This window comes from Numida meleagris, chromosome 14 (genome assembly GCF_002078875.1).
Source record: "Numida meleagris isolate 19003 breed g44 Domestic line chromosome 14, NumMel1.0, whole genome shotgun sequence".
Lineage (NCBI taxonomy): Eukaryota > Metazoa > Chordata > Aves > Galliformes > Numididae > Numida > Numida meleagris.
In genome coordinates, this window is record NC_034422.1 from 3,666,938 (window position 1) to 3,682,116 (window position 15,179).

At 37.2% G+C, this 15,179-nt stretch overlaps 1 protein-coding gene across 2 annotated transcripts in view; it reads left to right on the forward strand.

The window, feature by feature from the left end:
• Positions 1,752-15,179, forward strand: part of TMEM132D (transmembrane protein 132D) — a 229,164-nt gene continuing 215,736 nt past the window's right edge. The window contains exons 1-2 of one of the 2 annotated variants that reach the window (XM_021413020.1): positions 1,752-2,596; positions 9,906-9,950. Coding sequence is in view for 1 of the 2 variants with exons in the window: in XM_021413019.1 (XP_021268694.1) it covers positions 2,593-2,596 (4 nt within the window). In the remaining variant the exon portion in view is untranslated. The remainder of the gene's footprint in view (positions 2,597-9,905; positions 9,951-15,179) is intronic. The other variant, XM_021413019.1, reaches the window with a different exon arrangement.

Genomic DNA, 15,179 nt, shown 5'->3' on the forward strand with positions numbered 1-15,179 from the left:
TAAGAACAAGCTGCTTCATTTATCTTACATTAAGATAGCAAGAGACTTCAGAACAAATATGCCAGTTAAACAACAGGGTCTGTATTGTTTTCACACAGCTACCCCTGGGGGGTCAGAGTTACTATTATTCTAAAAACAATTTACATTTCAGATGCACTATGATAATCAGCATTCAAAGCTTCACTGACAAAAACTGAAGCCTAAGACCTGTTACTTAAAATCTCTAATTCAATAAAAATCACCTTTCATTCCAATTCAACACAACTATTTTATACAAAACTACTTGATGCATTTTATAGAATGCAGTATTATTGTCATTTCCATGTGTTACAGGCAAAGAGAGAAATGCACACTGATGATAGCAGAGTAGTTCCAAAAAGGAAGGCAAAAGTAATTACTGAAGACTTTATTAGATACTTTCTGGATGCTGGATCACCCAACAGTAATGTTGTTGGAGAGGAGGGAACCCTTCCTAACGTATGCCAGTTTTTCAGGGTACACACTGTTTCATTTAATGCAAATACTTTTTCCACCAGACAAGGCAAAGTATGGCTGCTTTCACCTGATAGTGCCCTCCTGGAAAGCATGAGCCCAATGAGGTCAACAGAAAATTTTACCTCAACTTAATACAATTTTGCTCACACACCAGCCCTGTAACAACTAACACAGGGACGCAAACCTCCATGGAGTACCCCCAAGCACACTCTATGATTTGTTCCCCTAAAAGATAACTTCATGAAATTAAAACTTCTTTCCAATTGCAGCAGCAGCTTTTTTTTTTTTTTTTTTTTAAGTTTTTATGTGTTTTTTTTTTTTTAAGATCAGGTTTGAAGTAGTAACCACATATGAGAACTATACTTAATTTGCTTATTTGTAGTACTGGCAAGTGGGGCACTACCTAGATGCAGTTATCAGTTGTAAGAACTTTATTAAGTAGAAATAGGCATTGATTGGGATTGCAGCTCCAGAATGAAGGAAGGTCATTATGTGAGGATGATGGGAGACTTTTGCTTGATCAACATATTTTTGCTGTTAGGAAAGGGAGCAGGGGAAGAAGATTGAACGGGAAACATCATACCACTTAGGCATAATCTTATGACTAAACAACATGATTGCAAGTCAAGTTGAAGCTGTTTACCCATTTGTAGGGCTCAAGCTGCGTGCACAGACCGCGGTGTTTGGTAACACGCGGCCACCCCCTGCCCTGCCAGCAGCCTGCAAGCAAATGCGTAGAGGAAACAACGTTTCCATTATGTATCACGCATAGCTCCTTGCACGGATACACCGAAACTCATTAGAGCGGATGGAATCAGTACCCTAGCAGGGCCCAGCGCCTCGCATCGTAAGAAGGGCTCTTACCGGTGGGAGCACAGGTCCTGAAGAGCACTGCAGCACCCAGCCAGCAAGAGGTCTGCAGTCCTGCCTCTCTCAGGAGAGAGGGAAACCAGGCGGTGAAATGAGCCCCCCAGAACAGCAAGAAGCTCTGCTGCAGGCTCTCCTGCCCGACAAAGAACACAACAACAGCTACCCAGACAGCGCACCAAGCTGCGCAGCTCCCCGCTAAGCCGAGCAGAGCGTGCTGCTCCCGCCCAGCCCTTTCCCTCACCTGCCGAGCGCTGATTGGCTGCTGGCCGCCCGCGCGCCGGGTTTGCATCGAGCTCGTGCTGCTCTCCTCAGGTGGGCGCGCGCGTGTGTGCTGGAAAAGGGCGGGAAGAATGCTGTGAGGGAGCGAAGGGTGCTCCGCCTTGGGGAATTCGGGTATTAGGGATTTCAAGTACGCTCCGACAAATTCAAAAAAATAGATATTTATTTGGAAAGCTTGCATTCAACACCAATGAAAAAAACTTCAGAAAGCAAACTCTCAAAGCGTAATAGAGAAGAAAGGAAAGCAAGAGAATGACCTGATGCAGTTTCCCTTGAACAATGAGCTGCTGGTTGACCTAATGTACTTTCTGATGAGGAATAAGGGAATTCATAGTCTTCGTTTTCTCTACGTATACGTCAATGTGCAGGGCAAGCATGAAAAATAGCTTGTGCCATCTCTGTTGCTTCCCATAGGAGAGAAGAGGATATAAGGTAATACCATGCAGCAGCATGAAAATCTTCTGCTATTGCACAAACATCGTGTGTGCAATGATAATGCAGTCAGAAGATCCGGCACCTTCTCATTAGCTGGGCTTATCTTGGAAGCTGTTGCTATCAAGGTATTTGTGCCTTGCTTCTCGTATTGCTGTAGGTGTCTTGCCCAGTGTGTGCTAGATGTCTTTTAAGCGTGACAACAGATTAACCAACATAACTTAATTATACAAAGTGACTTACTTTCTTGTACCTTTCACGTCTTCAACAGCCATATTACCATACCTACGTGTATGGGATCTGTTAGGTCACAGCCTGAACCAGTGATTGAGCACCTGGTGGAGGGCACGGCCAGCCCTGGGAGCACAGGTGCAAGCAGTTCTGTGTGACTGGAAGGGGTGGACCCATTGCCCACTGCTCCCTAACCTCATTTAAGGACTGGCAGCTGGAAGGGAAGCATCTTTATTTAGAGACTGTTTCTTCTGGGAGTTTTCTGTTGGGCCCTCATCCTTGGAAATGGGTAAGTTACTTTTTCTTTATTGTTGAACTGTGACAGATAACTTTTTTGGGTGGTCTGAGAACTGGTCGGTGGCAGCTATGTTCTCTGCTTTATACCCTGTGCTGTGAAATTGTTTATCTATCAGTGAAACTCTGTAAGGATACAGTTTCAACCTACCAGTATTAAAGTTAGGGAGAGAGCTGGCTGTAAGCGCTTTCTTAATGGTTTTTTTTTTTTTTTGCTTGTTCTTCTTTCTTGGTTTCCTTAATAATGAAGCATTCCATACTGTTTCTATGTTTTTTTTTGTTGTTGGTGGTGGTGTTTGCCTTTCATCCTTTCTGTTCTGGCAGTTCTGCTGAAGTAAATACTGACTTCAAATATCAAATGTGTAGCTTACATTGATTTTCGTCCCCAGTGCACTTAAATCTAAGTGAGGGTAGAAAAGCTTTGCATGGGCAGAGAACTTGTGCTGCTTTCCTCTTTCTCTGTAAGACTGATGATGTTGTCTGTTCAGCCATGCTTATGCTGATCCTTACAAATCCATGCTGTGTTCTTTCTATGGAAGATACTAGACATTGCTTGTCTCATTTATGAAAATATATAAATAATGGTTTTCTTTTAATATGCTTTTTTTCTCAGTGTGATTGCTGATTGAGATAGACCTTTTACAGGAGAAAAGGATCGTAACTTCTCAAAGAGTAATAGAATTTGTTGCCCCCTAAATCCTTAAAATGAGACTTTAATCATTAAAAAATAAGTTTTGTTGATAGTTTTTCTGATGATATTTCCAAGTGTGCACACACCTCTAAGAACAAATCCTCTATGGTATCTGGAATGATGACTATGCTGTTGTTTTGGGTGATAGGTTTGGAATGTTTTCATTTTTTCTTTTTCTGGGAAGTTACTCTGCTGGAACAGGCTACTGAGACATAATTAAAGGTAATAGCTTCAAATCCATTGAAACTCCGAAGTGTTTGTTACACGCTCTTAGTTATCCATAATTGAATATGCGGCTAAGATTTCAGTCAATTTGTCTGAAAGTATTTCAGCTCATTGGCTTCATAAAGTCTCCTGGGTCAGTCATTACATTACCTTTGCTGAATACCTTCTTCTCTCATCCCTTTCATTTTCCAGTTAATGCTCAAGCCTGCACCTATGCAAAGTTCTGGTGCTTAAGAAATGAACAAACTACATCTTGGTTTTGTTTATACACACTTAAACCTTAATCAAAACTCTTATGCTGAAAATATTTGGGCTAGTTTTAGGCAGTACATTAGCAGGCTTACTCATGAGTAAATATTTTCATGATTACTTTTGTCACAGGACATGGAGTTGAAATGAAATTTGAAGTCTTAGTGTATTTTTTTTATTCTGTGAATATAAACTTCATAGGAGAACACAGCTTTTTTGTTCTTATTTTTTTAAAAATATTGGTCAATATGATGAATTTCTTAAAGGGAATTTATGAAGATGTAACTTACAAATTGACTATATGAGAATATAAAACACTAACACTTCCTTTATCTTGCTATCCCTTGGCTTTCTGTAAGATCACTCGAAGTTAAGACTATAAATCTTACTACAGTTTTGCGTTTAACTTGGACAAAGAAATCACATCATTTTCTGACAAATCTCATGTTTAACTTCTAATGAGTTAACAAATGTAATTGTTTTGATTACTATTAATTCTTGCTTACGTATGTGTTTTTTCTGAACCATAAATAATTATTTCTCTTTGCCATGTCAGAAACTTAAACTGTTTAGGTTCTTCAGGTGAAAGTATTGAGGGTATTAGTTTTGTTATCTGTATTTTAAAGAGGTGAAAATAATGTTGGAGGAGGGAAGGTCAGGCAACTGGGCAGAACAGACCTAGTGACAAACATGAATTACAACTCACTTTTGTTGAATGGAACATTCTTTCATATGCTGTATTCTCATTTAAAATAATACAAGTGAAACAAATGCATGGATATGGTTAAAGAGGAAACTGGTTCTGAAAGAAACCTGTCACAAAACACGATTGATGTGCTAGCAAAGTGGGTTTTTTTCTTTCCTTGTTTCGGCCTTAGCTGATTTGTAGGATTCAGAGAAGAACATGATCAAATCTAGTCAGAATGGGAGTGTTTGAAATGTGGTTTGACTTATGCAGTTCTTAATGCAGAAAGCTCTGGTTTCTGTGTAACTTCCTCTATAATTCAACTCAACTACTCTGTGCAGTGCTGTCCTAAGAGATTAGTAGATGCTCAAGTCTGAGCAACTCATTCTTTACAGAAGCAAACTGAGAAGTCTTCATACTAGTGTTAGTAATTCATAATTATTAAAAATAATTGCTAACAGCTTGATAAATTCACATAAATACCCAAATCAGTAGCCAGTTTAAAAATGTCACCCTTGGTTTCTGTTTCTGTGAATCAGATCATGGTGCATAGAAGTGAAAAGATAATAACCTGTTGTTCCCTGTGTGCTCTATGCCCTAAGCCAACCAGTCCTCATATATTTGACTTTGTGAACACTGTACTAATTGCCTTTCAAGCTACTACATGCAGCTCAAACACTGTGTGAATAGCTATTCAAGCTACCTCATGCAGTTCAGATATTTGCGTGTCTACAGTGTCATACAGCTGTGACTCAATTTCATGGCTACCATGAGAATTATGAAATTGTGCTCTACTTGCAAAAATGCTCTTTCCTCTCCCCACAACTCTGCCCTGATTTGAGATATAACAATGAAATCCTCTCACTAAAGACATTTCCAGAGAGGCTGCATAGTGAGTCTTGCTTTTGGTCACAAAAATATGCTTTTTTTAAGCTATACCTACTCAAACTAAAGTCACTCTGGGAAACTTGAAGGCTTTTTGTTAGAATTAAATTAACTGCACATCCTCTGTAGAGTAATTATAGAGCTTTCACTGTTTAATTAAGGCAAAGAAGAATACCTATTGCTCTTTCTTTGTGTAACACTCAGGTCAAAATAACAGCACCCATGTTTTGTACCTGTTCTGCCTAGTAGTGTAAGTTAGGAACTATTTTTCTTTGCCACTGGAATGTGAACCAGAGCAATTAACATCAGATCTTTTCCCCAATGCAATTGTATACAGTTTTCTTTGTTTTCTAGCCTGAATAGTGATTATTTAGTCTGTGCTTGGTTTGCAAATCTTAAGCCAAAGAACAAAAATTTTCAGAAATTCAGTGGTCTATCTTCATATTGCTGGGGGGAAAAATGTATATGTAAACAGGGAATAGCACCCCAACTCCACACCTCACCCATAATGTAGATTTTAACTAACTACTTAGTAGCTTGTTTTGCTTTCAAAAGATGATTTATAAAGCTCAATTCAGACAGTAAAATATCATCAAATCTCCTCTTTGTCCTTCAGAAGGAGCAACAACCTAACAATGTCAAGTTGCATTTACAAAAATTTTGTTCTGCTAGTGGGTGACTTCATTAACTCTTAGGTAAAAATTTACCAGTCTTTGTTGCTCTCCCAGTGACTTCAGCTTCAGTGAAAAATTTAAATATCTATGGCTGGTGGAAGATCAGACAAAAGGAGAACCAGAAAGATCAGCTACCTTGTCAGCTTCTCCTCATACTTCACAATCTAAGTGAGAAGAGCAAGACACCACCAAATCAATAAGAAAGACACATTCGTATTTGCTTTAGATTGACTCGATTTTCTTCATGTTTTGGTGGCCAAAACAAATTAATTTGAATTATGAAAAACTGAAATGAATAGTGCCATGTTTTAAGAAAAGGTATTTGTAATTTGCCAAGAGCCTTCCAGTGGTGTTTCACAATCTATTCTCCTTTTAAATGGTAGGGTGTTCTGAGAGAAGGTATTTGTGAACTGAAGGAAAGAAAATGTCAGTTCATCGAATGAAACTGGTGTCAGAATATACTAGCGTGATGAGAGGTTATATTTAAAACAATGAAAAGCATTTGAATCTGCCTTTGTGTGGAAGTGTTGCCTTTTCTTCTGAGATGGTGATTAAGAAGCCTTCATGTTTCCTGTGCAAAGAGGCAGATTCACAAACTGAGCATGAGAAGAGGATGTTTAATCTAGAGGTACTGACAAAAGGCAGGAGATGTACCTTGAATGTCCAAATTCTGTTTTAGAAAAGTCTCTCAATGATTGAAGATACGAGTGCTCCCATGGTACCCACTCATTTTCCTGTCCTTGGAAATACTGCCTTTTAGAGATTTCCAAAGCCAGAACAGGTATAAAGGCTGTACAGGACATATTTCATCAACTGTGAAGTTATGCAAAGCTATTAGGAATGTGCTTAGGTTGAAGTAAGAGGTAATCCTATCCTGTGGGATTACTCATTCTTTTAATCTGAGCACACATAATACTTTCCTGCAATGGTTCTGTTACTGGCAAATATCTATTTAATACACTTGTAACAGTCAGCCTGCACATGAAAAATCCATCTTTTTCCTGAACTTCCTGGACAATTTTGCAGATAGCGCTCTGTGGGGTGGGGGTGGGGGGGCGGAAACAGTTGTAACAGCACGAAATGGCAGATAACCATTACTGGTAATACAGTTGTCACTGCATCTCACAATAAAGATGTAATTATTTTCAGTGATATTTACATTTTCTCAAAGCCATAGATGTCATGTACTTCAGAAAGAATGATAATACTTCATTCATGAAGTTAATCTATCAATTAAAACAGAAACCAGGGTGTAAAAGCATTTTAAAAACAAGCTAGTCAATTTATTACTGCACTTGCAAACTTGTAATCACTGCAGGAAAAACATGAAATATACACTATATACTAATCCAGATTCCAGTTATTTCCAGCTAAATTGTTATTGGCTTTATCTTCATTTCAAAAAGTTATTTACTGTGAGTATGGAAACAGTTCAGTACTTGGAATTCAGTCTCTTACTTTGTCACAAGTAAAAACATACAATGAAAAATCATTTAGCTTCCCTTTTACCTAGGCTTCAACGAAGGCAGTTAAAATATTGCCCTGAGAGTTAACATTTAGTAAAGGGGTGTATCTCTTTCAAGTTAGCCTAATCAAGTACTTTTCTTACTGTTTATCCCATGAAGATATCATTTCAATTTATATTTTACTTAACTTGATATTGCCTTTTTGAATGGCACATCTAATTCAGTTATTATTTAGGTTCCTATTCTTTTCAGTGTGTTTTTTCTAGGTTGTTACCTAGAGAGTTTGCAGAGGATTCTATAATTATAATACTTATTTAGAAAAACTCACATTTTATGTGTGACTTAGCACTTAATAGAAACTTTTGTTAATATAAATTTTAGAGTACCTGTAATTGCAATTGGAATTATATAAAAATTAGAATTTGGGCTTGCAAGCAGAAGTCCGGTCTTCTTCCAAAACATGGGCTGAATGATTTGGAGAGTAACAGCAGGAGAAATACGAGGTTTTTTTTCTGCCACCTCTCCAGATAAATCTAGTTATCTTTTAAAGTAAAGGCTTAAGGTATTTGTTTTCCAAGTAAAATAGCTTGATCATAGGCTTCCTTAAAAATACAGCACACTTGAACTGCTGAATTCTTTCCCTTTAGTTTGTACAACTACATTAAACCATATTATCAGAGAATCACCAGCATGAATGATATGAAATATGTACTATAGTGCAGGTTTTAATGGTGGGAGAAAAAACTGGCTTTAGTTGGTAGAGTTTAGCAGAGCCTCAATGCATCTGCTAGTGTTTATGCTGGAACTTTCTTAGTAAATGAACATATGTAGAATGACTGGCTACAAGGGGACCAATTCTTTGAATTAAAAGTGTTTGAGAAAGGATGCTCGGATCTTGTTTAGCAGTAGGAGTACTGATGATGACATCTAGCTACTTTAAAAGTTCATGTGATGCTAGAACCTCAATCAGGCTCTAAGAATTACTCAATATGGATAAAATTCTTATTTTTTTTCCTTGTATAATAGATGAGCATCTAAAAATAGTGCCATATAAGTAAGCCTCTCTAGCTTAACAGCAAACAGCTCAAATTGTCATTACGGGACATAGTGAATTAGTTCTGCTCAGTTCAGCAATAGTAATACAATATTAAGACTTGGGGCTTTCTGTTCTCCTCAAGAAGGAAACCCCAGAATATGAAGAAATATTTGTTGTAGGAGTGTGCTCTAACTTTATGCTTGGAGAGAGGTGTGATTTTTGATTATGATGGAGCTGGAAGACTCTCATGGACAGAGAAAATAGATGAGGAAAATAAGGTTAAGTAATTCCTCCAAAAATATGTAATTGAACACAAACCAGTACTGATTTCTACTCAACATGTGGGATTTCTCACTTGGAGAAGGTTCCAAGAACTAGATACCAACAACTGGTGAGAAAATGCTTCTCACTCTGCTGCGTAAATGCATCTTAACTTATAACCTCTCATTCTTCATTAATATGCAGTTAAACAATTTATACACTACTTTATTCATTAGCATATAAATTACCACCAATATGCTGCATTCCAAAAGCAAAAATAAACCATTGTGAGGAAAGGAAAAAGCTATCACAACTTATATATAAATATGTATATTTATATATATATATAAAAATGATGTTTTTTATATCTATGGTTGCTTCAGTACATTATAACCCATCAGAATTAAATTTATACATTGTTTTGTTATGCGGAAATGCTGCTGTGATGATTTCCTCATCACTGTTGCTCACTTGTATTTCAAAATATTTGATATTTTCTGAAATGAAATCATTATTTCCTGTTTGAGAAATGAGCAAATATCCAATGTGCTTTGAGAAGATTTACCAGCCTATGCAAAAACATCTCCTATCTGAACTGATCTGAACACTTTCCATCTGGCTTAACAGAGATCTTCTAGTTTCTCTCCAGACTGTGCTGAGGGTTTCAGCTGATTACTTTCTTTAGTGTTAATAAGCACAGAACTTATTCTGCCTAACAATGGAGCTCCATAATGTGACATCTGAGGAAGAACAAGGTGTCTTGTTAATGTTCTTGCTAGCTCCAGCTGTAGGATTTCAAGGAATTGTTGATGTGATTGTTTATTTTTGATAATGGAATTAATTAGCAGGCTTGATCTAAGCTCTTCTTTAGAAAGAAGAGTCAAAAGATATCCAATCTTTGCTCTTTTACCCTACCTGTGAAATTTCTTAAAGCTGGGCAAGCATAGATCATTATTAAAGGTAATGACCAGAAGAATTTTGATTTCATTCTCTGAAGCAAGTATTGCCTTCTTCATACTATATTAAGCATTATTGTTTTTAGGGAGATACAGAAACCTAGCTTGTCTTATCGTTTCTTCTACTGTAGACTCCTACAAAATCAGCATGATCCAGCTCAGTCATTTTGTTACAGGTCTATGAGGAAAATGAAAGCGAATTACAACTGAAAATTTGAGAGGTATGCCAAATCAAATGAAAAATTTGCTCTTTAAAAAAATCTCTTGAATCACTTGAATGTTTAATTCAGATGTCAGAGGAGTTGATTGCTTAGAAGGCTAGAGAGGATTTGATTGTAAAAGACAGATGAGGAATGTTATAGGGTAAATGGCAAGGATGCCGGAGGTATTTATGTCACTAAAATTGAAATTTAGCCTGATTTTAAATGTTTTAACTTGTGTCAGATGAAAAAAAAGTCAGCATGCTTGAGGTCATTTTGATGCCTGAATTTACTACAGTATAGGCAAGCACTTGAAACTAATATGACTGTTAAGCTTGTAAGAAAACAGTTATGCAAAGGATAAAAAGTAAGCACCTACAAAATCCATTGAAAAATACAGGCAAACCAAGTCATCTTCCTGTAAGCAGTAGCATGTGTGATTTTTGTCCTCAGTGCCTGTGAGGACACAAATGCTATTCAGATTCTTTTCTTATCTACCCCTATTTCCTCTCGTTTTAGTGGAATAGTAATTCTGCATAGTTCAACAATTGCATTGCTGTGAAAAGTTAGAAACTATGTAAACTGTGATGCGTCGGGTAACTTTGGTAGATATTTAAACTTTTTATATTAATATATGATCCATGTTTGTTAGGAATAAACCAAGACTTAGATTAACTATATACTCATAAAAAAAACCCAGCTACTTCTGCTTGCTACCTTTATTCTCTATTAAGTGTCACAAAGCTTGTTTCTTTATTCCCTCTACTTGTTCATATGACAATCTGTTGATATACTGGAAGAAAGGAATTAGCAGGAAGCCTACATTGGAAGACTTGAACTAAAAGTTAAAGATAAGATCTATGGTACAGACCTGAGCAACAAATGAGTGTAAACCTGTGCTATCATTCCTAAGCACACTAAATTGCTGTGTGGAAACAGAAAAGGCAAAACTGCACATAGACTTCAGTCTGAAGGAATGTTTAAGTATATATGAAAATAAAAAGGCTGAATGGGCAGAAGAAATGACTGTTCAAATCAATATGTAGTTGGCTACCTGAGCAGCTGCAGATTGCATCCTTGAGCAGACAGATGGCCAGATGCTCAGTTATAGCTCTGCTGAGGTCAGTGGATGGTCAGACTTATATCAGCAAAGAGCAAGACCAATTCCTATCAGAGACAAAGCCAAGCTCTTTTCAAATTCAGCAGTGAAAAGCTCTAGAATTGCAATGAACTCCTGAATACACGAATATCTGAAGCTTAAGTAATGCCACTGCTTGTATTTTGACCACTTAATAGCGCTGGTATAAGTGCTTTACTTAACAGTGATTTCTTGTTTCCTTTGAAGTTTGCTGTACCACTTAATTGTTCCTGAGGCGGCTGTCTAGTATTCAGGTGCTTGTAATGCTTTCTAAAATTTAATTTGGAGTTTATATTTTCAAAGTGAAGGGCAGTAAATGTGACTTACTACTTCTGACCTGTGTAAGGATATAAAAAAAAAAGTAGTTCAGGAGTTTGTAAGGTATATTTGAAGTGCTGAGATGAATATGACCATCTGAATACTTTCACACTTGGAGGCCAGTAGACTCCATTCAGTCTAGAAGCTTATATCCAAAAAAAGTTTGTAAAATATTTTCATGGTAAGCCTGGGGTGTGCCAGCAGAGAAGTGAAATAGGAAGTTAGCTGTTAGCAAGAGACAGACAGTGCTGTGCACAGTCCACCAAAACTGTGGTGGGAAACATTAAGGCTTCAGCTTTTAAAATAGGTTGTGGAGCGAATGGGAGCTGATGTTCGTGTAAGAGCAAATGGTTTGTTCAGGTGTGACTAAATAAACAGTCAAACTCACAAGCTAATTTCCAGACAGGTAAGGCTGTCCTATTAAATTATTTTTCAAACTGTGCTAACCTACTCTACTGTTACAGTCACTTCTATTTTATCACATTAACTAGAACTGTAGTTTCAAATGTTCACAATGCTCATGTTCAGGCTTCTCTTCTGAGCTAGGCAGTCTGTTTCGTGCACTGCTGTGAGATGAAGGATTCTTCTTTGTTTCTTCCTTTCTTCTCTTAATGAGATAGTTTATCAAGCATGAGTGAAGTTCTGTTTCCTTCAAATCTTCTAGAGGTAACTGCAAGGATAATGGCCCTAATAACAGCACTACTGAATTGTAGAAACAGATCAAAATGTCGTCTTAAAATTTAATTGCTGACAGAGCCATGAACTCTGCACACTATGGTAGAGAAAGCCAATGGGCTCATCTTACACAAAGATTAAAAACATTAGGCATGAGGTATTAAGAATTTTGTCTTCATTTTCTAAATTTGCTGGAGTTGACTAAGTGGATTTATATAATGTCAAATTATTCTGCAGATTAAATGATAATGTTATATTTTGCAAATTAATACTCTGAAATGTGAACAGGGTTTATAGTTGTATTTGTTAATGGCCTGCTTGTAGATCTTAATGAACTAAGTTAACATAAAAGTAAGAGAGAATCTTAGCTTTAAGGGAAGAAGCCAGAACTACTGGCAATAGGTCTGAAGTGATAGCCAGCATTTTTGAGTGGCTTGCTGCAGAGATGCTTACACGTGGCAGGGTGACAGCCTCAGTCAATGCATTTTGAAATGGAAGCTTTCCATGAATGCTTCTGGGACTTTAATCAGAGGTCTGTGATGTGGTGAACTACAGTGAAAGTCCATGAGTTCATAATGAAAAAAAATCAACGCAGCATCAAAGAGAATTTTAAAAAATATCCACTTAATGCATTTGTCTTACTAACTTTGTAAGTGACACTCTATTAGAATTACAATAAAAATACCAGTTTGAATCCTCTCTTTTACAGGTGTATTATTAGCTTCTCAGGATTATAGTTTCAGGTAATTCAATTGTTTCTCAAGGAGACTTTGTTTTACAAGAACAAAGCTTTCTTTATGGTCTTGCTCAAGACATAATTAGAACAATTAAGTCAATTTAGGTTAACCTTAACAGCAAAGAAATGCATAGATATTAATAAGAGCAGAATCAGCTTTGAACTAAGCTTAGACATATTTTTTCTTATTCCTTTGAAGGCATTAATAAAATTATCTCTCACGTGGATGGAATTGCTTGTTAATTATCCACAGCATCTGCTGCATGGAATAAGGTTTGGCTGGACTGAAGTATGACTGCAATCAGAAAATTGCATCTTTGATTAAAAAACACTGGCATCTAAAATTACCAAGGACTTGATGCTGGCTTGATTTGGTGAACTTATCCATAGGTGCCTCTATTGCAAAGTGACTACAAACTGAATACCAGCTTATCAGTGCCTGTGCTTCCCATTGATATATGCTTTTGAAAATCCTGAAATTGTTTTAATTCTCTCTAGCCTGATTGATTTATTTTGATGGTTTTACTCTGTCACATCATACCTCACCAAGACTTCAGGTGTTTTCAGAAGTAAAAATTGAGATTGCCCTTTGTAACAGAGGCTGTCACAATGTCTGAATCAATTTAAGATTATAAAAAATATTTGTAACCATTATTTGACTTTATATGGACAGAATTTTTTCACCATTATGTAGGAATATGCATAAACCTGAAAAGGCCTTATCTCTTTGAGTCATCTGGACAGATGGTCCCGGTTCAGGAATGTCCTCATCTGAGCTAATGGGAGCACTGAGTGTACTAAAGGTCACATCTGCAGCTATCCTTACTTAATGCTTCCAATGGCCAATGCAATGTCCCTCTGTTATTTGTGTGTCATTTCGAGTAAAAACATTGTCAATGATTATTTACCGATCTCTAAATACTTTTTCCTTTTTCAAGCTGCCTTCAGGGCTCTTTGATATTGTTTTATGTGAAATGCCACTGGGTTCACTGCTATTGCAGATATTCAATGTTGAAAGTGCAATAGGCCCCACTTAGAGAATTATCTAGCAGTCCTATTATTGAGATAGAGGCTACTTGGAAATGGATGATACTATTCACCATTTTGAGAAGAGTTACCGTTCCCTGAGGAAATGCAAACATCCCACAGTCAGTTACTTTATTCAAGTGTAATTTAAAACCAGCTCTCAAGCATAATGGGATGTTACAGCCAATATTTATTTTTCTTTCATTAGATAAATACTATTAAATTGCAATCCTTGAGAAAATTGTACAGACTGTATCACATCTGAATGTGTTCAAGCTTGAGACTCGCTCAAGCAAATTCTCGTCATATTCAAATAACCATCATTATGCAAATAAGAACATCCTTGTTGCCAAGCAAGTTTAAAATGGATGTTTGTTTTTATCTTGATGAATTATATTCCTCCTGGTAGCAGACAGCTACGTGCAACTCAGAAGAGCTGCACAGGTCTTGTTTATTCTTCAGACTTCTCTTGCCTGTTGCACAATGAATTTATTGCTACCTGGATAGGCTTTAGTTGTTCTTCAAGCAAGATACATGGGGAAAAGAGTGTAGCCTAGCTTTTCTTATTACCAGAGTTTTTGGCTTGTTTTTTTTTACTGGATTTGCTCATAACTCATCTTTTTATGAATCAAGCAGTGGCAACACAAAGTCATTAATTTCAGGAAGAAGCCAGCATTTCATAGCAGCAGATGTGCTGCTTGTGGCTAAACTCCTGGCTTAGTTCTCCGCTGTGGCACTTATGCTGGTGGCTAGGGCAAAGACAGCACATCTCTTCTGTCCATCTTTGGCCTACAGATCTGCTGTGAACTGCTTTACAGCTGTTACACATTCAAGCCTGAAACGACCTCTACAAACTCAATCCTTTTTTCTTAAGAACAAGAGTAATGCTCCAGAAATTCTAAAACTTGTAGATTTTTGGTACCCAAATACCAGTGGATATCTCCTTTTATGGAATAAAATCTAATAACCTCAGATTCAATAAGGCATCTCCAAAGACAATTAATGGCTTTTACATCCTCATGTAGATCTAGGCATTCCTGTATGCTGAAGGTCTTGTATTTTCAGTAGTTCCAGGGCTCTTATCTCTTCAGTGTAACACAACTTGTGCTATTCCCAGCGTTCATCTATGCCTGTGGAGCATGGCAGCATGTGATTTGACAACCATAGGAACTTGCAGAGCTCCCAGCCTGTCCAAGTGTTCATGCTAATCTCTTATCCCAGATTACTTTGAAGGTACTGCTGGTTTGTATAAAAACCTCATGGTATGCATCAAGAAATGTATTCGTGTCTTGACTCCACCCTGGAGCAATTCATTGCAAGTGTTTGATATTTAAAACATCATTGATTTGTTCTGCAT